The sequence below is a fragment of the Perca flavescens genome, chromosome 20 (assembly GCF_004354835.1).
Source record: "Perca flavescens isolate YP-PL-M2 chromosome 20, PFLA_1.0, whole genome shotgun sequence".
Taxonomy (NCBI): domain Eukaryota; kingdom Metazoa; phylum Chordata; class Actinopteri; order Perciformes; family Percidae; genus Perca; species Perca flavescens.
Window position 1 is genome coordinate 11,995,070 of NC_041350.1, and position 26,871 is coordinate 12,021,940.

The 26,871-nt window shown below is 40.0% G+C and overlaps 3 protein-coding genes across 3 annotated transcripts in view; all 3 read left to right on the forward strand.

The window, feature by feature from the left end:
* Positions 1-388: 388 nt before the first annotated feature.
* On the forward strand, positions 389-5,733 carry tmem30aa (transmembrane protein 30Aa). The gene is made up of 7 exons (XM_028566050.1): positions 389-885; positions 1,658-1,777; positions 2,362-2,469; positions 2,546-2,633; positions 2,853-2,996; positions 3,087-3,296; positions 5,120-5,733. Exons 1-7 carry the CDS (start codon positions 637-639, stop codon positions 5,311-5,313), a joined length of 1,113 nt encoding a protein of 370 aa, XP_028421851.1. The 5' UTR covers positions 389-636; the 3' UTR covers positions 5,314-5,733.
* A 1,081-nt stretch (positions 5,734-6,814) lies between these two features.
* Positions 6,815-9,718, forward strand: LOC114546963 (cytochrome c oxidase subunit 7A2, mitochondrial). The gene is made up of 4 exons (XM_028566160.1): positions 6,815-6,945; positions 7,970-8,059; positions 9,162-9,246; positions 9,495-9,718. Exons 1-4 carry the CDS (start codon positions 6,928-6,930, stop codon positions 9,551-9,553), a joined length of 252 nt encoding a protein of 83 aa, XP_028421961.1. The 5' UTR covers positions 6,815-6,927; the 3' UTR covers positions 9,554-9,718.
* A 723-nt stretch (positions 9,719-10,441) lies between these two features.
* col12a1a (collagen, type XII, alpha 1a) overlaps positions 10,442-26,871 on the forward strand; it is a 56,229-nt gene continuing 39,799 nt past the window's right edge. Inside the window, 14 exon segments of the mRNA XM_028566331.1 lie at positions 10,442-10,744; positions 11,772-11,877; positions 15,613-15,729; positions 15,839-15,982; positions 16,420-16,473; positions 17,684-17,947; positions 18,153-18,317; positions 18,561-18,734; positions 18,922-19,212; positions 19,338-19,940; positions 20,525-20,803; positions 21,082-21,357; positions 21,458-21,730; positions 26,255-26,524. Of these exon segments, the coding sequence (XP_028422132.1) occupies positions 11,808-11,877; positions 15,613-15,729; positions 15,839-15,982; positions 16,420-16,473; positions 17,684-17,947; positions 18,153-18,317; positions 18,561-18,734; positions 18,922-19,212; positions 19,338-19,940; positions 20,525-20,803; positions 21,082-21,357; positions 21,458-21,730; positions 26,255-26,524 (2,980 nt within the window). The 5' untranslated portion in view covers positions 10,442-10,744; positions 11,772-11,807.

Sequence of the window (26,871 nt, forward strand, 5' to 3'; positions counted from 1 at the left end):
ACATTGGACAATGCAGTCATGGACCATGGGAACTGTTAACTGTAAGCCCCAGTTTCTTTCACTTTGTTATTTCAAATGTATTGAAACAAAAGCTCAATTTATGATCTTTAGCAAATTCCACATAATTTGCGATAAAGTGAAACTATTATGTTTAAATGGAAGCAAAAAAAGAGACCACAACATTCTTAAATTATATAAAAAATACAATTAAGTTATTAAAACAAAAGATTGGCAAAGTAACATTAACGAAATTAAATTAAAACAATGTTATCATAATATAAATAATTGTAATGATATTTAAAACTGTGCCATACCATTGGATGTTTGTGCACATTAGCAACAGTGTGAGAAAGGGGCGTCTTCATTTTCTGCGGTGACGTGACAGTTACGTTTCATCATCCTATTGGCTCAGACGCTTCCGGCTTCTTCCTCTTGTATGAGATTAACAAAACGGATAAAGTCAATAGTACAATGAGTAGATATTTGAATTAGAGGGTAAATTCCCCTCATACAGTTTAACTCTTCGCCTTAAAGTGTTGTCTCGTGTTTATTAACTGTGTGGGATTAACTAGAAACTGCCGGCGGGTTTTCAACTAACGCTACAGTAGATTATTTTGCCCCAAACGGATTGCAGCCATGATGGCGTCAAGCTACAACGCTAAGGAAGAGGACGGACCCAACTCGGGCGCTTCGAATAACGGAGGCGCCGGGGTTGTGAAAAGTAAAAAGCCGGACAACACCGCGTTCAAACAGCAGCGACTGCCAGCCTGGCAGCCCATTCTGACTGCAGGCACCGTGCTGCCTGCTTTCTTCGTAATCGGTCTCATCTTCATCCCCATCGGCATCGGCCTGTTTGTCAGTTCAAACAACATCAAAGAGTTCGAGGTACAGTAATGCCTGCCAGTCTTTTAACCAGCTAGCTTACGTTACAGTAACTTTATAGCCACCACTAACTAGCTAGGTGCGTCTAGGGTTTTCTACACAGTCCATTTCAACCACCATTGGGGACAGCAAGCCATGTAATTTACTGTAACGTTAACGTTAAACCTATTGACATGTAATCCTGTTAGGACAAGCAAGAATACAAGTAACAAGTGAGACCTTAATATAGTACCATTTCTTTGTCATAGTGAAATTACCTTATACAAGTTAACGTTACTCAGTTGTAAGTAGCTAGCAAGCAACTGGCTAAAACTAATGCAGTCTAGCTAGCTAGCTAATACAACAGGTTGTGTTTAGTTTCGGTAAAACTGTCTTCGTGAACCTTATGGTTATTCGGAGGCTGCAGTTAGTGCTGGTTGGTGCTGTTGGGTTGTATTGGATTGCTTTATACGAAGTGTTTAGTATTTTGTCCACACATTTATATCAGAATGTTACAGACACCTCTTAGTATAACACCCCATTTATATTAATGAGGTTGTCAACATTTGTCAACAAATATATTAGAAACACTTTTTTTAAACTACAGCCTCTAAAATCAACCATAAGCTGAATCAACACCTCTTAAAGAAAAAAACAGAATATTATAACCTTCATAAAAGTGGAATTTATTGCAGTGCAGTTGTACTTGACTGAATTAACATCTATTTTAGCTATGTGTAGCTACTTAATATGTTCAGTTCTGCTATTTTTCAACTAATAGGCTCCTCCTTTTCAGATTGATTACACTGGTGTAGACCTTAACAATCCATGCTACAACTGTGCCAAGAACTTCAGCTGGAACAGCACAACACCATGTCTCTGCTCGGTACCCTTCACATTGGAGCAGCCATTTGAGGTAAGCACCAGCTTGCAGTATGCAGGCCCAATGAATGAATAATACATGCCTTCTGCTTCAAAACTGATAGCGTTGCTTTAAGTGCAATAAAAAATAGAAACTGTCCTCCTGACACTAATTGTCCATTAAGATCTATTTTAAGTTCAAAGAAAGGCACACTCAGGGTTGGTTTGTAGTGGTCATTACCATTGATTATTCTAGTCTTAAAATATGCAGTCCTGCAACTTTCCGAAGGCTTTTATTGATTAATTATAAAAGCTCTCAACCAATCAATTTTTTATCTCAACATTTTATGGATAAGACAAACCAGTGTCAGCTTAGATTTAGGTTATAATTTAGCATAATTGCAAATTTTAGGTGAAACTAAAATTAAATTCCTATATCTCATTTTAAAACATTAAGAAACCTATGTTTGATACATATGAACATTGCCTTTACGTTAGCACAACAAATTAAGTATGGTAAATGGATCTACACAGATAGACCTAATGATCCAAAGAATCTCTCAAGTCTCACCTTACAGATGTACTTCCTAGCCTTTACTGATACAGTCTGTCTATAACTTGATCTCTCCTCCCATGCAGAGCAATGTCTTTATGTACTACGGCTTATCCAACTTCTATCAGAACCACAGACGCTATGTGAAGTCCAGGGATGACAGCCAACTGAATGGTGACCAGTCTGCTTTAAAGGTATAATCTTATAAATGTTGTACCATTGTAACAAACATGTCTTGTGCATCAGTTTGACACTGGCTTCTTTTTACAGAACCCCAGCAAGGAATGTGAACCGTACCGTACAAGTGAAGGACAGCCCATTGCTCCATGTGGGGCCATAGCTAACAGCCTTTTCAATGGTAAGTGAGACACGGTGAACAACTTCACATTTTTCTCCTCAGCAGTGTAAGGATTATTGCTACTCATGTGTTCAACTAAAGTCTTATCTGACCATTGAAACTCATACTAAAAGCTCTGTATGTAATGGAACTCTGACATCAGTTTGCATAAGTTTAGCTCATAAGCTGCACTTACTTAATAGAGCAATATTGAATGTAATGCTTGTTTGTTTGTTTCAGACACTCTGGAGCTATATTATATTGATTCCAATGGCACCAAAAATACAATTCCTCTGGTAAAGAAGGGAATTGCATGGTGGACAGACAAGCATGTGAAATTCAGGAACCCTGGTGGAAACAACAACCTTACTGTAGCTTTCCAAGGTAATTTTAGCAAACTGTGCACAGGATCTTCTAGGCTCATAAACACTTAAGTTGCACTGACTAGCTTGGGTTTGTCTTGTGCTTTCTCAGGCACATCTAAGCCGGTGAACTGGAGGAAGCCAGTGTATGAGTTGGACCCCTCAGATCCGGAGAACAACGGCTTTATCAATGAGGACTTCATTGTGTGGATGCGCACGGCTGCGTTGCCCACCTTTCGCAAGCTCTATCGCATCATCCAGAAGAAGTCGAGCACAACCCCCACTCTCCCCAGTGGCAAATACATCTTGGACATCACTTACAGTATCCTTCGAATTATAGCCAGAAACTCACTGCACAATCAAAACTAGAGCTAGCTTTAGTCTGTAGGGTTGGTTAGTATGATTTTTATTTCCTTATATAAAGCTTCACAGAGTAAGATTATCTATCTAATAAAGGTGTGTGTGTGTGTTCGTGTGTGTGTGTGTGTGTTCGTGTGTGTGTGTGTTCGTGTGTGTGTGTGTGTTCGTGTGTGTGTGTGTTCGTGTGTGTGTTTTTGAAATATATCTCATGAACCGTTTATCCAATCTAATCAAACTTGGTTTCCTGGGTACCCATTAAACTTGGGGTTTGGATTTTGGAGCAATTTGGGCAGCGTTGGATATTAAAAATAAAACTAAACGGCCGAACAATAAACTGCTGTGACACACTCTGGACATCAGCGGGGGTGGGGGGTTTACAGGCTTGGGCTGCGGTTCACTTTTTGCTGCTTCTAACGTAACGTGATTGCTGGATATAACGAGCAAACTTTTATTTACGTTCCTGGAGCACGAGCGGATAGTTGACAGGAACATCGCAACTATTGTGTTGAATTAGGTTGGGGGGAAAAAAGGCTTTTCCGTGTCTATTATTTTGCTCAGAGGAAACTCAATAAAAAGCCATTTACCAACACTAAATTTCGTATTAAGTTGCTGTGAGCTGTACATTCACCACTTCTAAACCGAGGCAGAACATAACCCAGTCTTGGAGCTTATTTCTCCTCAGTGCTGTGCAATGCAGACTATCTCAGAGCTAACCGGCCAAAGATGGTAGTTTTCATCAGACTCACCCTGGGTCCGCTTAATTAAGTGTACTGCTAACTTATAACACTAATAACATTACCATCACCAAAATACCCCCGCGAATCAAATCCATACTTATATCCATACTACATACATACAATACTTCATACGTCAAGCAACAAGTGTTAAATTTGTTAACGATAATATGAGACGTGACAACACAGCTGTCATTATAAACACGGACTGTGGTGATATCAACATGCAATATCGTTGATGAAAAAGACAACACTAAAATGTTCTCTCTCTCTCTGCACACACACACAGTTTGGTTTTGCTGGTTGATTAATGCAGATATGTGCTGATTGGAAAGTGGAGTTGCATTTTAAGTGGTTTTGGGGTTCTTTTGGTTTTTTGTAGAAACACAATTCACTTAGATAATCTTAAATCACATTGAGTTGCAGTAAATTCACAACTTTTGTTTACAGAGGGTGACAAATCGAAACCCTAGTGAACAACAAAATACCTCAACATCAACAAAATTTGAATCATCTCACCGTCAAATATTTTGTCTATTGTACTGATTCCAGTTTTGTGCGTTTAATGTCTATGCCAGGTCATTTTTTAAGAAATTGGTTTACTGAGCTATCTGGAAAACTATGCTAAGTCCCAAAACGGGTCACTTTCCATTAGCACATGTTCCAGATTACAGGCGGATCAGGTTTTACTCAGCAAAGTGATCCAGGTATCTCAGTAAACCAGCTTCTGGAAAGAGATCCCAGTGTAGAATGTGGACACATCCTGCAAGACCCTAAAACCAACAAGTACACATAATTATACTAAAAATAAAGGCTAAACTGAACATTTAGTCACAGGGCTTTTTGGCCATTTGAAAGCAAAGACAATACCTAACCATTGATTTGGTAATCAATTAATTGCTTATTGACTTTCAATGGATGCATATGGGGATATGATTATTATATTAGGGTTTACAATTTTTTTGTCCAAATTAATGATTCTGTGCAAGCTGTGATTGAACACCTATGAAGCCCGAAGCAATCATTTTTCTTTTAACCATATTGACATCAGATTACCCTGTGCTCAGCTTTGATGGTCGCAAGCGGATGATCCTGAGCACCATCTCCTGGATGGGAGGGAAGAACCCCTTCCTTGGCATTGCCTACATCACTGTGGGCTCCATCTGCTTCTTCCTGGGGGTAGTTCTGCTCATCATCCACCATAAATATGACACCCGAAACAACAGTCCAGATATTCCGAACTAAACTGTTCTTCTTGTATCGCGTTTTTCTGTCTATGCATGCATGGGTGACCCTAAGAGGTCCGTTCTAGACTGCTTGTTGACTTTAGCGTGAATACACTGGTCTCTGTAATTGTGTGTTTGTGTAAAGACAGCATTGTCTTAAGTGTCTCATCAAAAGCTGTTTGTGTAGGTCAACTAAGGCAAAAGAAGGATGCTCGAGTCGGTGTCTCTGCATATAGCTTTGTGTCAGCTGCTGAGAATGTCATTTCCTGTCTTCAAAAAAATGTATTTATCTTCTATTTATCTATACATTATCAAAGTATCTGTATTTTAGCAATGCTTTGCGAATGGCTTAATTATTGAAGGATGTCATCCATCTTCGTCCGCTAGCAGCTCCAGCAGGGGACCCCAAACTTCCCTTTCCCGAGCCACGTTAACCAGCTCCGACTGGGGGATCCCGAGGCGTTCCCAGGCCAGGTTGGAGATATAATCCCTCCACCTAGTCCTGGGTCTTCCCCGAGGCCTCCTCCCAGCTGGACGTGCCTAGAACACCTCCCTAGGGAGGCGGCCAGGGGGCATCCTTACCAGATGCCCGAACCACCTCAACTGGCTCCTTTCGACGCGAAGGAGCAGCGGCTCTACTCAGAGTTCCTCACAGATGACTGAGCTTCTCACCCTATCTCTAAGGGAGACGCCAGCCACCCTCCTGAGGAAAGGAAGGATGTATATATTTTTATTTCAAGTTTGTGTCCATATTATGTACTGTAATGTCCTGCTGATGAATGTACCATTATATGTCATTGACATACCTCTGTGGTTTTTGAGATTACCTTGAATATAGGCTCGGAAAAGCATTGCTTGATTATGGTAAGCACTAATGTTTAACAAGAAATATTTTATCCTCGAAAGTCATTGAATAATCCTAACAAATAGTACCAAAAGTGTGGTTATTTACCCCCTGCTGTGATTGGTTGTATAAAGAGACTGAGCCAGTCATAAGGCATCTTTTTTTAAATTACATTTTGATGCTTATTAATGATGGAAACATTATCCTATACCACTATATTCAGTATTCATAATTCTAAGAATCTTGGCAACGTCTCAGGCTGATTAGAGCACCATTTTTTTTTTTTTTGTTTGTTTTTTTTTAAACTGTTTTGCCTGAGTGTTTGATTATTTTGCGTTCTTCAATGTTGACCACATTATATGCACTTTAAAAGTGTCACATTTGTTAATTTTCCCCTTGTTTCACTTCATCTTATGTTATATATTATATAAATAATATTGCGTTCTCGATTCATTGAGTAAATTGTTTAAATTTATGGGTTTTTACAAGGTTTGTAGGGTCCAATTAAAAAAACTTGGTGAATGTATTGGTGTAATTTGTCGTTTTATTGCAGATCACTATCGCAGCCATACCTTGTGCCATATATCACTACTTTTTTGTGGCACTTTCTTCATTTTTATTTAATTTATTACATGATTATGATTATTATATTAAATGACACTAATTACAACAATCTCACGCGACCGGATGTAACAGGCCCACCAAGGGATTGTGGGAAGTCAGACTGTCCGTCCTTGTGTGCGGTGCCTGTTCCTTACCTTAGCCTAACATAACAGAAGCTTTTGCAAAATGTACAGACATCTAATGGTAAGAGAGACGTTAATCCTAGAACTTTTAAATGTTGGCATTAACGTGTTTATGGTGGGTTAATATGGTGCAACTAATTAATACTTTTAAACGTTTGCTTGGGTAACGTTAGTTCCTAATGACGAGTAACGTCAACGGTCCGTTACTTAAGTTTTCCAAACTTAACTAACTAAACTTAACTACTACTAGCTACCCAGCTAGCTAGCAGCAATTAAGTCATTTATTTAAGGAATAACGTTACATATATTATTGTCAGTATATGATAGTATTGCGTGGCATTAACTTTGACACAGTTGCCCTTTGACGGGACGCCAGCGATTAACGTTAAGCAGCAAGTGGTGGAGCATTAAAGTCAGGTTCAAGTTAGTGACGTTACCTACGATGCGAAGCTAAATAAGCTAAATATTCGACAGGGTATCGACCTTTATATACTGTCTATGCCTTTAACAGGTGAATCCATTTGCTCGCTTCAACTCAACAAAAATCACTTGACCAATACGAACACTGAACACCTTATCAGGGACGTGCTTGTCTATGTCTGCCACAGCATATCGAATGGCTAATTATGTAGCTAGTAGCCTACCAACATTTTTGAACTACCTAATAAACGGTGGTAACAGTGAGTTGACCTCTGTTTTGACCATATATGTCAATGGTTTTGACACTGTCATGCATTTAATCATTTCATACAAATGCAATACAGAGGGTTTGCCAGCAGATGTCACCATTTTGACTATGTAGCTAAGGCTTTAAAACAAGGAACTATTTTTTTAGCACACTTTAAAGTGGTTCAGTGCTGCAGAAATTGCAATTTCCATCATCACTGGTTGAAATCAGATTGCTTAATTAACTGTCAAATAAACTTTGCAAACTTTGTGTCACTTAATGACACTGTTCATTTTGTGTCACTTCACATACTATTTCATTGTTAGTTAGCCGTTTACACCAGTATCCACGGTTTGTCATGCTTAGATTATAACTGTTTTAAACTATAAAATCCTCAGTAAAATGATTGTGCCACCAGGGACTTCGGCAGCTTTCCAGGCGGAGCATTTCCAGCAGTGCCCGCAGACAGATTGATAACTCCGTAAAGGAAAAACAAAAACTGTTTCAGGTAGGGTAAATGTATGATCACATTAATATCCCATCTGATCTTTGTAACCGTGTTTTCAGAAGCTGTCTGACTCCTGTAAGCAACGGGAGTATTCTAATCTTACGAAGAACCTTCTTTCTGACACTTTGAACAACATATTTGAGCAAAGGTTATATCACGGATGCAAAGTGAAATTTGTATACACCTATTTACTTACTCTAAACAGTATGGCCGATTTGATAAGCATTGTCGGTATGACAACGTTTTCAGCAGTGTGTTAATGGCGCGGTGGATATGACACATTCCTTTGGTGTGGGAGACCCGGGTTTGAATCCCACTGCGATACATCAACCAATGTGTCCCTGAGCAAGACACTTAACCCCTAGTTGCTCCAGAGGCGTGCCACCTCTGACATATATAGCAATTGTAAGTCGCTTTGGATTAAAGTGTCAGCTAAATGACATGTAATGTGTGGTGAAATCTTAATTTAACATCAACCTAACCAATTTGGTTAGGCGTGTAGGCATCTTTTGTCATACTTTTGAAGTCATTTGACTTGTGATTTGAAAACTTAATTTTGCAGTGTTTAAAGCGAGACAAAGGGTGAGGTGTTTCTGTACTGATAATGATCATGTTAAAGTGTCTACTCTATTCCCAGGTTCTGGAGACAGAATCTAAGTTTATCCTCTTTGTAGCCTGACAGATAAGTATCAGTGGGTTTTCCCTTGTACAATGTTGAAATGACCTTCGACTGTAGCTGGGGGCTGGAGTTATACTAATTATGCTTGCAAGCTTCTAATTAAAAACCCATTACAAAATCAACATTCTAGTGTGGCAGGCTTTGCTGATCCTTGCATAGCGCTAGAAATTACTGTAGCCTCTAGTTGACAAATGGCCTACCCGTGTTTCTAAATCCCAGCTAGAGCAAGCACTGCTTCACTGCATAGTGTACTTTACGCCACCACGTAATTGCTATGGTTAACCAGAGATGATCTTCACCAAACTTTGAAAACCATAGAAACAGAAACACATGAAGCCAAAAGCCCATTGCATACATTTGAAGTAGGGCTGTATTTTAAAAAAATAACTATATAGCTACCTTCATTCTTCACTCTTTGAACAGGAGGATAACGGTATACCTATCCATCTGAAGGGCGGATCAAAGGACGCTCTGCTCTACAGAGCCACAATGACTCTCACTGTGTTTGGTATGTCAGCATTTGTCTGAGATTTGATGAGTCAGGCTCACTTCACATGTCTCAGTCTGTCTTTTGTATCAAACCGCATCTCATTCCAGTGACCTGAACCCGATGATATTACTGAAACTGACATTGAAAGTCAAATCACTGTAATTTCATGATTCATCATGAAGAGTCGTTTTGAAGTCAGGATAATTAGCGTGTGTTGTATCTCCGTCACATCTGTATAGTAATACATCTGTCTGGTTTCTTCACAGGGAGTGGATATGTCGTGTATGAGCTGTTAAGCGCTGCCATGCCAAAGAAGCCACAATGAAAAGGGATTGGAGACGTATTTATCTGATGAAACAATCATGCACATCGCTCAGATTTGTAATCTGGGAAATAATTTGTCCCATCAATAATATCAGTATGTTTTGTGTTTGAAATATTTAGTGATTGTACAAATTATATTCAAATAATAAAAATGTACATCTTGTGACATTGTGTCACTTTTTTAAAAACTTGATTCCTGCTGTAGATGTTTGGTAACATTTTTGCTACAAGCTTCATATTGAGCTAAAATGTTAATTGTAAATAGCTTAAATGTTAAGGAAATAGGTCAAGACCCCTTTCTTACCCTTCACCCAGAATTTGAGTTTAGCAGGAGACTGCAGTCCGTTTGTAACTGGTGTATTTTTAATCAAACTAGATTGGATTTCCTTCACCAATCCAAACGTGTGTAGGCCTAGTGTAGGTATTTAATTTGAGCTCTAGAGGGCACCATACACCCATCAGTCACAAGCCTCATAGCAGTGAGTAGCAAGGTAAGCTATTTCTGAAACACTTAGCTTTTCTTAACAAGTTAGTTTTCCATCTATTCCCACATTATTAATACACTTCTGAAATATGTTGGTTAGTATTATTACACTTGTTTTGGTTTCTTTAACCATCTTGAACGCATCGTGAGAAATACCCACGCTATGATTACAAGAGCCAGAAGGGTTTCTGTTTACAAAGCGAAAAATTCTACTTTTATTTCAGTGGACATCTGAGTAAATAAAATGGATAAGGTTGCCTGTTGCGAATATAAACTCTAACCCCTCTTGGTGGTGTCTGGCCAACTGTGACCCTGCTGTGGAATCGCATTGGCACTGGAAACTCATTAAATCACCAGACCAAAAGAATGCAGGAAAAAAAAAAGTAGTTTCCAAACAGTAGATCGGTCATAGCGGGGGACATACATCAACTGACAGGCAGAGGTTTCCTAAGATGCCCATATGATGGTAAACTGAGAGTTAGGAACTGCCCCCCCTATTAAGTAGCCGATGATGGAAAGATTCTTCCCACTTGGAAAGAGGCTTTTCCTTCTTGGACATCTGCTGGCGGAGCTTCCAGTAGCCAGAGAGAGGAGAGAGGGGTCCAGCCGCAGCTCCTGAAAACCTGACTTTATTTTCCAGAGGGGTAGGCTTCAAGCACGCTGCTCTGCAATTTAGTCGGTCCATTTTTTTGGGGGGGGGTTGAATAGGTGAGTTGACTAACATATTTATTGTTGTTATTTGGCACTGTTATTTTGGCACTTTTAAGAATATAAATAACTCATTTATATTTTACTCAAATCTGAGAGAATGTCGTCATTTTGTCGCAGTTTTGTAGCCTACTGTTGTGCATTTTGCAAAGTTTTTTTTTTTACAAAGATGAACGCCATTAAGACAAGCTAATAACTTTTAAAGTAACTTTCCAAACGTTATTTTTCTTTTTTTAAGGATTAGTTACTGTTTACAAGATTTTACCCTCATTTACGTTATTGAACTGAAATAAAACTGCAACGACAAACCAGCCGATGTTTAGATATAGCCACGCATGGTTTCAGTATTAAGTAGCTGATGTGCTTTAGGTGTCGTTTTAATCATATGAGCCCCAATTGTCGGAGGGGCCAAGACAGTCATTTCGGCCCCTGTTGCAGTTTTTGTGCTTGTGCACCAGGCGGGGCTCACAGCCTGTGGTAAAGATTACAGCAGTCGAGTGCAGACTACTGTGTGGTTGTGGTCTACTTATCCTGTAGTAAAATGACTATAACCCCATCGCAGGAGAATATTCCATTCCATTATTCTACTTAAGTACATTTACAGTATGAGGCGAGTCCATGTAAAAGCTAGTCCATTATTGATTTCTGTAACCGAATCTAATCAAAAAGAAAGATCTAGTCCAGTCCAAGAAGGAGGTGATTTAGGGGGTTAAGACTTGAGATACATAAACACTTGATTTGTACAAAAGGGACTGCAATCAAGAAGCACCATAATAAAAATACATGAAAAAGTACCTATGTAGCTATGATATGGTGAGGTTCACCAAGACACCATCCCTGTAGGGCTAAAGAGAGTATGTATGTATTTTTAGTTACGGGCAAATTACGTGTTCTTCAGATTCAACATAACTATCTTAATGCAGCAGTAAATGAGACATAAATAGATCCCCTGCATGTGGTGCCAAATGAAAAAGTTAACTGTGTCGTAGACCAGCTGCTTAAACACAATTCCTCTCTTTATCCTCAGATTGATTGATCCTCTGCTGACCCTTAAGGGCCAAACATGAAGATAGGGCTGTCTCTAGCCACGGCTGCATTCCTTGCAGCCCTGCTGTCCTCCATAGATGCTCAAGGTAAATAAAACCGCTTGGCCTCAGTTCACTCACATACACTATCCCACTCTGTCTCTTTATCTCCTGCTTCTCTTCTTTCACCTGTATATCTCCATTGGTTCTCTATGTTCCGGGGATTAGTCTTTTACTTTTAATGTCAGAGAGTCATCACATGGACACTGATCTCTTTGTATTGATAAACTGAATAAAGTTATTCTTATTTCATGTGTATTCTATGTGACCATGTGGCTTTTGGACTACTGACTGATTCCTTGATAATCGTCATGCTTTTATCCCTCATTTGTAGTGTATTTTGTCAGATGTATCTGTCAGGACTCATTACAGGCTTTGACGTAAAATCCAAATCCAATCTAATTTACTTTTATTTAGGCTCTAATTTAGATGGATTAAACCATTACTTCAGGAGCAATTTTCTCTTTCAGATTTGGCAAATATAAAAAAAACTATGCCGCACTTGTAACGATTTAATTTCCAATTTCTAATTGGATGCATTAAACAGCCGGGCACAGAGTACAATGACAGTCATTACATGGCTAAATGTTTCCCCATAAATGTTTTAGCAGGGCTGTTTTAGTTTTAGTTTTATGATAGCAAGCCTCTGCACTTTTTTCCAAAGCAAAAATTTGGAAGATCGCCAAGTCCTTGGTAATTAGGCATTGCTAGATCACATTTTTTTTTTTTATGCTAAGGTTGTAGTAGGATCTTGTAAACCTGTGTAAATCTCTGTGCAGTGGATGTAGAGTGGTTGTTGTACAGTACAGTGTTTGAAGTAATTTAAATAGTGTCTTAGTCATTTGAAGTCATTTACTTGTGAAATAGTGGAAGTAGAGAACAATCATTTACAATAGCTGATATCACAATGTGAACTGCATTCAACATTAAAAACATGTAAAAAAGTAGTGTAATGTAATTCAGTTCCAATTCCAACAAATGGAAATATCCGAGGAAAAAGCAAGTGCTTCAAAACTGTACTTAAGTGCCATACTTGAATAACTGTGTTACTTTCCTTGTCTGATTTTGTGCTATTATATTACTGTTTTAGTGTCTATTAAATGTTTTGCTATACATGTCCTAAGAGCCAACATGTCATAGACTGTTAACAATCTGTCAGTAGTTTTGACAGAAAATGACTCAGTAATTTTATATGCAAACATTTCAGTCCAACATAATGGCAAATATGGAAATATGGTATGGAAACCCTCTGATTTTTCCCCTTTTGAAAGCTCTCTGGCGGCGTGAGAGGAGTCTAACGTCTACTCGCACATAGCCTATCTCCACCAATGGAATGGAAAGATGAAATACGAGAATAGCAAATTAATCCTCAGACAGCACAAAGACAAAGAGCCTTTCTAGGGCTTCTTTGCTGGCATTCGCAAAAACGCTGAGTTGCAATACATATGGAAAGTTAATATGCAGTAATGTTTAATGTCAGCACATGTTGTGGAATTACTTTGGCATCTGTCCTGCCTCTTTGGGAGAGTCGGTGTTCTTTCCTCCTCTTCTTGGTCTCTCCTCCTGGTAATAGCTCAGGCCAGGATAGCTGGCTGGCTGGCTGGCTGGATGGAGACTGAAATTACTATATGAACAGTAGCCAGACTCTGGCTCCTGGGAGCCAGAGGTGTCCTTTATTGGGAACTGATGGGACAGACATCCATATAACAAGAGCAACAACAAGCTCCAAATAACATACCAGAAGTTGTTATTTAAAAAAAAAAAAATTTTTGTTCCTCAAGTATATTTTAAAACCAGGACATATGGTCGAAGAAATTTTAACAAATTTATATGACATGCTCATATAATCTTGCCACAAACAAACGTGGGAGTGACAGGTTGCTTGTGCAAGTGAGCCCCTGCTTTAAACAATTGTATCCAACTTTTTCAATCCACCCTCCATAGCTACTTGCTACCCACCCCACCACACACACACACACACACACACACACACACACAGACACACACACACACACACACTTCCATACCCCTTACCATTTGATGATCGAGATGAGTACATCAGAAATCAGGTGGAACGCGGCCCATCGGGGCTCCTTGAGTTGATATGCCAGGTTGGTGATCCTCCAATCCCCGTTTTTTATTTGGTGGGTTTGTTATCTGTGTGTGCATTCAGTGTGTCCCAAGCTATGGCTTCAAAGTGTATTTTACAATGATACTCTTGCCTCCCATGGCACTCTTATTCTACTTTACAGCTAGCATGAACCCACATAGGAAAGCTCTTTGCTGATGCCTTACAGTCTAATGCATGTTCACTTACCTTACATCACCCCAATCATGGTGTACTGCCACTGGTACCATTATGCATCAATTAGGGCTTGGCCTAGCACTACAAATCAGTGCAGATTACGTCATGCTAACCTCATTAACATCTTTAATTTTCTCACAAAATTCGATCGATTCATTGTGTCTTCTCTACTGTATTTCAGTCATTGTGTCACTATGTAGATTTCTTTTGTAATTGAACACTAATTCACTATATGATAACATCATTTTTTGAGCCGAGATGCATGAAACAAGAATTGAATTCAGTTAATTAGTTCATTATTTAATGAATGAAGAAAGACACACATTCAAAACTAACCGTGTGACACTTTTTAAATGACAGTGAGTAACTTGGTTAATAAAAAGTGAATTTGGCACTTTTAAATTCAACACTTAATTTTATGCATGTCAATGGAACATATTAAATGTTAGCACACTTTCCCTAATTAACATTAACCACATAACTGGGTAGCCTACAAGCTGTAAAAAAGAATATCATTTTAAAATATGTTTGTCATATCTGTCTGTGTGGTCCCAATTGTACATGGAAACTACCGTCCAGTCAGTCAAAGTTGTTGAGCCAAACAACTTTCTCATGTACATGATGCATGACACTGTGATCAAGTCAGCTGTAAAGGCGCGTGGCCTTGTGTATGTTTTCCTATATTTATTTTGATGTGAACACTTTCTCTATTATAGTACATCTGAACAGTCTTTTGGGTATCTAGAGTAATTTTGTTCTCCCATGCCTTCTCATGCATTTTGCTGCTAATGAAAAAGTACACAAGGGTCTCCACTGACGAATTGTGTTATCTTTTCAAAAGGTTTGCAATGGATGTGTGCCACTCACTCGTGTAAAGAGTTTTTAACCAAATAAACAACAAACCACTTTTCGTCTTCGAAATATGTTTATATACAATGTATATATAACATATGGTGTTCAATTTTGTCAAGAGTTACTTCAACAACTATATGGCAACCTTGATTCCATTGTATAATCAGTTGTATTTTTGTAATGCTGAGATCAACTCCATCATAAAATCAGTTTAGTATGTGGTCGGGGCATGCGTTGTAATGACTGCACTCAGCATGTGTTGGATGGTTCACTCAATGTTTGCACTTTGGTAGAGTCGTGCACATGTTGTGTATGCCAGTGCTTGAGTTGCTGGCCATCTTGGTTAAGCAACTCAAACAAATGCCATTTTACTCCAAAATGGCTTCTCACACTTTTTCAATGTTGTCACGTGTTCTTTACTTGTCACTCTCACAAATGGACATCAGTGCGTGTGTCTGTCCCCAACAACGAACAAGTCCACTTCAGTCATGAAGTGTTTGTCGTTGGGATCAATGTGCAATGCTTTATTGAAAATGCCTTTCTTTAATTTGATCATACATATAACCATTATCATACATATGTTTATATTTGTTGTGATTTAACAGTGTTTCACCTCTTATTTGCAGTGGAACCCCCCTCAGACTTAAAATTTAAAATTCTAAATGAGAACACAGTGGAAATGACATGGACAAGACCCTCGTCAAGGATAGAGGGCTTTAGACTACAAGTTGTATCAGATGCAGGTCAGTATGGGAGTCAGCACTTACAGTATGTTGTTGTTCTGAACCCTACAGTGTATACACACAGTTTATACACACAGCAGTTGATTTATGGTTAAATTCCCTTTCCTAGATGAACCATCCAGAGACTTTACCCTTGATGCATATGCCACTAAGACCTCAATCACTGACCTGACCCCTGACTTGGACTACTCTGTGTCCATAAACTCCTTTTATGGGTCAGAGGAGAGCATTCCCATCTTTGGACAACTGACCAGTAAGTAAATTCTTTCACGGTGGGTTTATTTAGATTGTTTGCAAAAAGTTATGTCTTAAAATGTTTAATTGAAAAATGAAAGTGCACAGTTATTTTTGCATTAGACACAAGCACAAGGTCAGATTTCTTTAGAAATTAGTGTAGTTTCAGACGTTTTTGAACTTTTATAGTTTAAATCAGTACTGTAATGTTACACTAGCATAACTGTAACTTTACACAGGAAGTAGGGATAAATTACATGTGTTTACTGCCTCTTGAATTGCTTACTGTTTATAGCTAATGCAGCATAAAGATATGTGTTAGTGGGAATGTGGTTTTGATCCTGCCGACCAGCTTTTATGATGTGTTGACTCTCCTGCCTTTTTCTGCTGTGAAAAAGCAGACACTGAGGCAAGCAATGTGCGGTGCTAACTCACCAAGTGTTTCCTGTGTTTCAGTTCAGTCCAGTAACACCAGCGGACAAGTCAGGAAGCCACAGTCAGATGCAATCAGTGAGTATGTTTACTGGAGTTTCAACCAAAATATTTGAATATATTTTTTCCCCTTCATGACTGTCATCAAAATTCTTTTTTCCCATGAAATAATTTGGTCAGGCGTACATTTTACTTTCTGTTGGGGTTGTTACTGGGTAAGAAGACAGGGACTGGGAGGGCTCATATTGGTTCCCATAATTGAAACCAGTCGTTGCATCAAGAAAAAAAGAATAGAAAGGCTTGAAGCTAGGAGACGTGTTCTGTTATGCGCCACTGAGTGGAGGGGAGCAGAAGGGGGTTGTCAAGTTGTGCCACCTAGAGGCAAGTGTTATTAAAAGATGTGGCAGTTCTTAATATGATATCCCCTTGTCAAACTCATGTCGTGAGACCATCCCCCATCCCACCCGTTGATTCTTCTGGAAACTACACACACTTCCAGATTCATTTAAACACTAATTCATGGTTAAGCACTCAGAACTTCTTTCACAACCACCCAAATTGTTCAACTAAACCCTTACTTTAATGCCTTCATTTTCATCATTAGGTCTGGGAATTTTGAGAAAAAATGCTGCCCTTTTAAGAATGAGGCTTATGACGCGAGGAACCGAATTTAGAGTCAATGAGACCTAGGGGAAATGAGGATTAAAGTCCATCCACATAATCCCTGCCAATTATTTCAATAGAGTCATCTTAAATGTTCCAGGGAATTTCATCTATGATTTAAAGCCCTGTAGGATTTGAAAGTATAAAAGTGAACATTGCTGGCAGAACCTCTGCTAAATGTTTAGTCTATAAAGCTCCATTTTTGCCTCTGTCTGCTAGAATGACTATACCAGCCCACTGCTTGGCACAGGCTGATATTTCCTTTGATGTCAGAATGCATATATCTGAGCCATCCAACTAACTGTCAAGGGTTTTATTTTATTTAGACAGACAGGAGAAGAAATGGGCCAGTGTAAAAATATAGCTCCAAGGCCAAGCTGTTGCTGCCATATCTTTATTGAAACATTTCTGACTTGGAAATTGGTTTGAGACACAAGGATGTGCTTTTTCTCCATTTAAAGTTTTTACACCAATTATTACTCGGTAGTTCAACTTTTCCTAATCTGGCACAATCAAAACCTGCTACATTTACAAAAAGTGTTAATCATTAAACAAAACCTGCTACATTCTTTTTTTAATGGTCCTATTTCTGACGACTCTTATTTCTCCACTCTTTTTCCCCCAGAGTGTTCGGTCAGTGCAATAGCAGATTTGGTTTTTCTGGTGGACGGCTCATGGAGTGTAGGCAGAGAAAACTTTAAGCACATCCGTAGTTTCATTGGAGCCCTGGCAGGGGCCTTCGACATTGGCATGGACAAGACCCGGGTGGCTGTGGTTCAGTATAGTACAGACACCCGAACAGAATTCCCCCTCACCCGTTACAACAGAAGAGGAGACCTGCTCCAAGCCATCAACGCCCTGCCATACAAGGGGGGAAATACTATGACAGGTAAGGTGTTTATTACAGGAGGTACACGGATGGAAAAGTTTGATAATATGTAGATTTGTACTTTGCTGCAATTGAGCCAATATGGGTTTGCATGGGTTTTGTAGATTTTAAGTGTCATTTTTATGTGACACATTAAAATGTCGAAAGCCCTGTGAATCTGAATGTTACCTTGAAGTTAAAAATACACATACATTTCTTTCTTAAGGTGATGCCATAGATTACCTGCTGCAAAACATCTTTACGGAGGCAGCTGGATCCAGGAAAGCTTTTCCTAAGGTAGCCATGATCATCACTGACGGAAAATCCCAGGACCCAGTGGAGGAGTATGCTAAAAGGCTTAGGAACATTGGAGTGGAAATATTTGTCCTAGGTATGGTTTATTATTCAGTGTTTTGTTCAATAGTGTTCTCTCATGTGAATGTCTGCCTGTTCTTGGAAACCATTTGATTTTCCATTGATTGTTCATATTTGTATTTGACTTGGTAAAAGTCAAGTACTGTTGATGTTTCTAACATACGCAATACTCTAAAACCGTCAACAGTCTACCACATCTGTATTGCAGCCACTGAGTAAAGAACATATGACTTGATGTAGTTCACATTTTCCCCCTCAGGTATCAAAGGAGCAGATGAGGATGAGCTAAGGGAAATTGCCTCCACACCTCACAGCAAACATGTGTACAATGTTCCCAACTTTGACTTGATCCAGGAGGTACAAAAAAAGATTATCACAGAGGTGTGCTCCGGTGTTGATGAGCAGCTCAGCGCTCTGGTCAGTGGAGAAGAAAGTAAGTCAAAAGATCTTAATCACTTACATTATATTGGGTTCTATGGCTTTGACATGAAATTGTCCTACTAGGACTGTCCTAATGGAAGATAGTACTGCCATTGTCAACTCACAGCCCGGCAAACATCTTGATGCTGAATACATCTTGAAAGCTCATGTAATTATATATTTCCTGCGAATTTTCCCAGTGGTGGAGCCAGCCTCTAACCTGCAAGTCACAGAAATTGCATCTAAGTCAATGAGGGTGACATGGGATCCCTCCCTGGGGGAAATCACAGGCTACAAGCTCACCCTCAACCCAATGCTACCTGGAATGAAACGCCAAGAGTTGTACATTGGGCCCACCCAGACATCCATTAATGTCCGTGACCTTTCCCCTGAGACTGAGTATGAGATTATCCTGAATGCCCTCAAAGGTCTGACCCCCAGTGAAGCTGTCATGGCAATGGAGAAGACCCAGCCTGTCAAGGTGTCAACAGGTAAAATTATTTGTTGTGCATGACATCTTTCTTTGACTATTCTTAGATATACTCAAAGTTTCTTGTTCTTTATCCTGATTATTATGGAAAGGCCTTTAAATGACCCATTTCTTGACTTTTGGCAGAGTGCTCTCTGGGAGTGGATGTACAGGCTGATGTGGTTCTACTGGTTGATGGCTCGTACAGTATTGGATTACAAAACTTTGCCAAAGTCCGTGCCTTCTTGGAAGTTCTGGTCACTGCCTTTGACATTGGACACAACAAGGTCCAGATTAGCTTGGTCCAATATAGTCGTGATCCGCACACTGAGTTTGCTCTTAACACCCACAATGACATTAATGCTGTTGTCAAAGCTGTGCGCACTTTCCCCTACCGTGGAGGCTCCACTAACACTGGCAAGGCCATGAACTATGTCAGGGAGAAGGTCTTTATACCTGCCCGTGGAGCAAGACAGAATGTTCCCCGTGTGATGGTCCTGATTACAGATGGAAAGTCATCAGACTCGTTTAAGGATGCCGCAACCAGCCTGAGGAATATTGATGTGGAGATCTTTGCTGTTGGTGTGAAGGATGCAGTGAGGTCAGAGCTGGAGGCCATTGCTAATCAACCATCAGACACTCACGTCTATGAGGTGGAGGACTTTGATGCCTTCCAGAGGATCTCCAAGGAGCTGACTCAGTCCATCTGTCTGAGGATTGAACAGGAGCTGCTCAACATCAAAAAGAGAAGTAAGTCGGAGGATAGAATATCTAAACGCAATAACTATGACCATGAGTGTAGCCACATGATATGCCCATAACTTCTTGGCATCAGTTTTGGATGACTAACATTTGCTAAGTATAATTGTAATGTCAATACTGTTCTTATTAGACACTGTACCATCTGACTGTCAATTGGCCAGGTCTTTAGGAGTTGGTATTATGTCAAAGAGCCAACGTAAATGAGAAAAAGCTAACTACAGCAGTATAATACAATATAAACTGCTGTAAGGCAAGGCACAAGCTACATTAAATAATCTCACTTAACCATAGCCTGCCAATAAACATACCAAAATGTTTTAACCTTGTTAGATGAACAAGGTTACAATAACGCTTTGCGTTTTATTGCTGCCAGTAATTGGAGGTAATGCCCATGGACATGCATGGGCAGAGAGGAGAAAGGAATAAAATATGGCTACAGTAGCCCCATAATTCTCAGAGATTTATGATGTAATATGATCATGGTGGTACTAATTTGAAACTTTTACATGACTTGGGCCTGTGCACTGCCTTTTAATGACATACATTCATAACAAGCTACCTTTTATTTTCAGGTCTACTTCCACCCAGTGACTTGGCATTTTCTGAGATTACCTCTAGAAGCTTCCGTACCACCTGGACAGCTCCTACTTCCAATGTCATGTCTTACCTGGTGCGTTTCCGCAAGGCTGAAGACGTCACCGGAGACTACATTTCCATGGCAGTGCCGAGTGATACCACCACAGTCGTTCTGCCCCACCTATTCCCCCTTACTGCCTACGAGGTCAACGTCTTTGCTCAGTATGACAAAGGAGACAGTTTCCCTTTGACTGGTGAAGAGACCACTCTAGAAGGTAAGAGAGATTTACTTGGACCATGCTGTAATAGTAATCAAAATGAGAATATCTGAGAATGTATTTATTTATTTATATAAGTAATAAACTTAATGAAACAAACAAACAACTTAATGCGAACACCAAATTTCAAGTCCTGAATGAAAAGGAGCAGATATATATATATATATATATATATATATATATATATATATATATATATATATATATATATGTATATATATCTGCCCCTCTTTCACAAAATATATTTAGAATCTAAAATATTCTCTCCTTTTCAGAGCAAGGGACAGTACGAAACCTACGAGTTACAGAGGAGACAACCAACAGTTTCCGGGTGTCATGGCAAGCTGCTCCAGGTTCAGTGATCAGATATCGTCTGTCCTATGTCGCACAGAGTGGTACTGGGGAAATACTAGAGGCCCAAACCACTGGACCGGAGACTACCATAGTTCTCCAAGAGCTCTTCCCTATTACCACCTACAGTGTGTCTGTGTCTGCTGAGTATGCTACAGGTGTAGGGAACGAGATGCAAGTAGATGGAACCACCAAGGAAGGTGAGTCAGGAAAACTACATCGTTTTAGCAGCTATGTGGATCTTGTGTTTCTGCACAATAGATATGAATTAGTGTCTGATCCATTTTTGTTTGCTTTCAGTCCGTGGTTCTCCTCGTGACCTTCGCGTATTTGACGAGACCGTATCTACAATGAAACTTGCATGGCAGGCTGCTCCAGGAAATGTCGTCCAGTACCGCATTGCCTTCAAACCTGCCGAGGGCGGTGACAGGAAGGAGATATCCGTCAAGGGAGATACTACCCAGGCTGTGCTGAAGAACCTCCAGCCAGCTACTGAATATGAGCTGTTTGTTAGTGCTCGCTATTCTTCCGGTTTGGGTGATCCTCTTCTGGGCACAGGAACGACTTTAGAAGGTAAGGGAGAATGTTAAATTGCTAATGTCTAATTTGAAACCTTTGAAACAGGGTAGGAGTATTTCTATGGCCAATGTGTGAAAGAAATGTGAGGCATGCTTTGTGGCTTTGGGCTTAGCAAGTGGGTACTGCTGAGTGGACAACTGAATTATTGTGTTCAGCTTTTTTTTTAAATGCAAGGAAAATCTGAGATTTAGGCATGCACGTGCTGTTTTCAATTATTGTTTATATTTTGTTAAGTTAATAAAGAGCCTGCATGATGTAAACCCAGTGAAATAAGGCCAGTTGTCTCCCACCAAGTCCCCCAAGAATGTACCATCTGGTATTTCTCACATCAGAATTAAGGAAGTTGAGCTTTTACTTTGCGAGGTTGGTTGAGTATATGGACTGTGGTTAGAGGAGAAAAGACAGGAATGTGGCACTTGATGTAATTCTTTTGGCATAGGTTTGGGTGGCTTTGCCGCCCATGAAAGCAGTGAGATGGAAATGGGTGGGGGATGCTTGTAAACCTAGAGAACTTATGAAATGGCTTGGAACAGACGTTGACAGCCATATGCCTGCCGGGTAATACCTTTACATCTTGGCCTGTCTGAGACATAGAATATGTTGTTTTACAGTGGTTTATAAGACATATTTTGAATTTGAGTATTACTGTCAAATATTATAAAAACTGTTTCAATGTATAATACGTGATTAGTGACCTTCTCAAGTTCAGTGCATCTGACAATGGTCATCACACTATTACCTATGGGTTAACTAAAGCCAAATATACAAATCTGTGATTGCGCATCTTTTTCCTGTCTATAGATGTTTATAGGCAGGGGGCAGGTCTTCTGTTGACTTCACACAGAGTCGGAGGAGAGATTGTTGTAGTGTCACACCACAGGAAAGGAAGTCAAAAAGATCTCTTATGAGACATGTATTTTATTATAGTGGAGAGTGTAGAGTAGAGTTAACCTTGCTATGCTGTGCTGTGTGGAATGATCTTTAATAGCATGGGCTGTGCATTAGACTGAGGATCAGAGAACAGCAATATTATAAAAAAACTTTACTTTGTTTTAGTCAAACTTTTGTGCACCAAGATGAAAACAGCACAGTGGCTGTCTTTAATTGTGTCCATGCTTAGCTCAACTTGAAAAGAAAAAGCAGTTTGCGCCCACAGACACACCAAAGCTATAGAAAGAGTGGAGTTCTTGTTCCCTTGATGTCGCCTCCTTACACTCCTGGTAGTAGTGAGGTCTTCAGTGACGGGCCTATCTTTATTTAACAGGGACATTTATTGCAGACCACATGGACCTGTGCACTAGGTTGAGTAAGAGAACTTTGGCTCAAACTGTGTCCTGTAGAAGTTTTTCAACCATGAATTGACAACTGGAATAATGCATGTCTGTTTTCATTTTGATGAAGAATGCGAAAAGAAATGTTTGTTTTGCTATGTTTTCCTCTGGTCCAACATTGACCAAAGGGCTTGTGTTTCTTCATGCCAAATCTGTGCTGTCATCAACCATGCACCCCCACAGGAAAACATCTCCATGACAAAGCACTTTGTTTAGCCAGCTTTATATAGCTGTCATGACGTCAAGAAGCCTCAACACTGATCTCATTGTTTTGAGTGCCATTCACTTTGAGTGACTCTCTCTGTGAAGTCCATGTAGGCGAGAACTGGAAGAGTGTCTTGCACAAAGTCATCCCTTGTGGCTAACAGTGCATGGTAGCCAACACAGAAGCCTTGAGTAGGACATAATTATAACATCCTGAAATGACTCAGAAGGAGGACAAAGAAGGTGTCATAGCGAATGCTTAGATGAATGTCCCGAATGTGGATATTATACACAAACAGAGCAAAATGATTTACTTAAGAAGAGGGAGTTTTATCCAGCATGTGGAAGATGTTACCTAAGAGGACCTTAAAAGCTGTGTGAGCTGTCTGGTCACAGGGAGAACTGTCTGTTTTTCTTCTCCCAGGGTGGGGCAACAGACAGGAAGAGGCACAGAGAGAGGGCTAGGAGGGGTAGAAAAAAGGGTTCTTCAAAGGTGTGAACCAGAATGCTTCAGGGTGGATAAAAAAGCTCAGCCCATAACTGAGGGGTCATATGTTCAGCCCCTGAAGCAGCCATTGCACCAATACATCAAACAATTAACTACTTGCATGACACAGCAAATGTTTTCACATGTGTTAGAGGGGATTATTTTACTATCTTTAACTTAGCAGCACGACAGCAGGTGTGAAACTGTAGCATATTGATGTGATTTCCTCTTAAACTCATGCCTTTGGGAAGTTTTAGGTAGTGCCAGGCTCTTTCAGTGGTACCGCCAGACTGTTTTCTAAAGGTCCTTTGAGGTAATAGGCCAGAGGCAGGCAACCTTGGCACAAAGACAGTGAATGGTTCATCTTTGTGGCGCAGATGTGAACCAAAAGCAATAAAGGAGGGGAAGGGGGCCAGTGCTGAGATGGCACTTTGAAGGAACAAATTATTTGCTGCAGTGATTTTGAAGTTTACTTACTATGTCTATGGAGTGGTGAATCCAACAGCCATATAAAATGATTAGGATAATGTTCAGAGCATGAGCTGATAGTGTTTCGTGTGCATTTTGTTAGCCTGCGGGCTTTTTGATGTTTTTTTTTTTTTTTTAGTGTAGTCATTTATTATATTTTCAAGCTTTAGGCGTATCTGGCTGCAGATGTGCAGGTTATGTCAGCACATGCTCGGCAGGAAATCTCTTAGCTGATCGTCAGTTGTGTCATATGTGGTTTTTCTAAAAAAAATTGGGTGAGGCCTTAATGTGAGTTTGTGATCTGGTCTTGTCCAAAGTTGTAATTTGAGAGTACCCTTATTCTTGAAGGGTGAGTTGCAGTTTCGTGGGTTGAGAAGGAAAATAAAATAAGGACAAGTTTTAACCAGCATGAAATGATATTGTAATATTATTGTATTGCTTGTACACATCTTTATAGAGGCCTCTTTAACTCTTCTATTTAACAACCCAAAAAAGAAATACTGGTTGTAACCAAACATCAAATGAAAAAAATGAGAATTTATACACTGATATTGTGTAAATGCATGTATTACCATGCAAACCAAAGCTTTTGCTAGGTCTGTGGACCATGTGTTTTATGTACGTGGGCTTTGCTTCCAGAAGTGGCCCCTAAGCTTGTCTGCAAGTACTGATGAAAAGTGAGCCACTATCTGCAGAAGTCATTATCTTGTGATCCTTCCCTGCTTGGTTCACACACAGCCGGAAAAGTCAGTCAAGTTCATCCTTTGCCTTTGGCAAGGATAACCCTTTTGATAAACTGATCAGGGTATATATATAAGTGGCCCACACTGTTTTAATGGTCCTTCCAAAATCTGGAACTCTACATTAGTTTGTGGTCGTGGCCATTACTCTTCATATCTGGCCTCCACTCTCAAGGTGCAGATCACTCTGCTTGGCAGGCAGGGTTGCTGCTGTTATTGCTGTTTTGATCAGTTTACAATTAATCTGTAATAGGTGGATGCTGAGAAGGTCTCATAGGATGACAGATAGACACTGTGGCTGCCTTTTATGCTGTACAGTCGCAAAATTATCATGCATTACACTTTTGGTACATTTGTGATGCATCTCATTCTTTGCATTTGGCCTTTTTGTTAAACTTTATTTGGTGAGGTTTGATGAATGAGGCCTGAGAGAGACCACCCAGCTGCACTGCTCTGTCTGCCATTAGGTGCTGGCATGTAGGGGTTTAGGGGCTTGTTACAGGATCAGTATCCCGGAGGTTGTGTGGGAGGCTATGTGTGGCAGTGTATCCTCCTGTGGCAGATGCAGCTCCTCTTTATGGCAGCCAGATCTGAGTGTTGAGAGTCCATCTCAAAATGAGCATCTCTCTCAGCCAAGCATGTGCTTAAAGTCCATCACGAAACACCACCGCAAAATTCCCTCCACTATATTTCTGTGCCTTTCCTCCTTTCATGATCATCTCTCAAGAAAAGTGAGTGAAGGGGAGAAAGGGAGAGCGCAACATCTGCAATTGTAGCAAACACACTTTTGCAGATCGGGTTTCCTCTGTTTCGATGGAAAATTAAAGTGCAGGCGCTGAGGATATGTGATTTATGATTAGTTTTGCAGAGATTTTTCCAACAGCCTCTGATCATGAAGGGAGAAAATCAGGTTGTTCAGACAGATCCTGAGGGGTTAAAGCAGAGACAGATGAGTGATTGTCCATGGTTTAGCGATGGGGTTCTTAGTTTTGTCCATTGTGTGTATCGCTCACTTCCTCAAACCTTCATATATCTGCATTGGAAATCAACACCACCTGGACAAAGCCATCACTGGGCTGGAGCTCCCTTAAGCATTTTTGTACCTTAGCACTAACACTACCATCTTAGTTCAATTATTATGCATCAGAGCAGCTCAAAACAAAGTAAACTTGAGGAAATACTTTAGGTAAACAAAAGTAAAGCTGTAGTACTTCTTGTTTTCCGTTTCTGTATCCATTACGCGGAGGCTGACTCTGTTTATAATGCTGTTCCTCTTTTTTATCTACAGAGCTTGGTTCACCCAGAGACTTGGTGACCAAAGACGTCACTGACACCAGTTTTGCTGTGTCTTGGGCCGCGGCTCCCGGTAATGTTCGTCAGTATCGGATCAAGTGGACGTCTCTGTTCACTGAAGAGGCCGGAGAAAAGACAATACAAGGAGACACCACATCCACAGTTCTGGAGGGTCTCACCCCAGAGACACGTTATCGGGTCTCTGTGTTTGCTGGTTATGGCAGTGGAGAGGGTCAGCCATTGGTTGGAGAGGAAACCACGGATGGTAAGTTACTTTCCCTACTTTAACTCTTCCACCATACACTTATTCCCTATCCTTCACTTCTCACTCCTCTTCATTTTCTACATCTGCTCCCTTCTTTCTTTTTCTTGGTGTTTTTCCAATGCTTTCCTCCTCTCTTATTTTCCTGTTGTGAGTTTCTGAATGTCTCGTCTTGGGGTTACCTAGAAAGTGTGAAGCTAAGGTAAGTGTGATTTAACTCTACGCCCATAAAAGCATTAAGGCAATAAAAGCTCTATGACCACAAAGGGACAGTTGCATTTTTATTCCATGTGTAACTGTTAAAAAGATCATTTGCAGGATTGCAGTCCAAGAATGCAGGACTAGAAGTT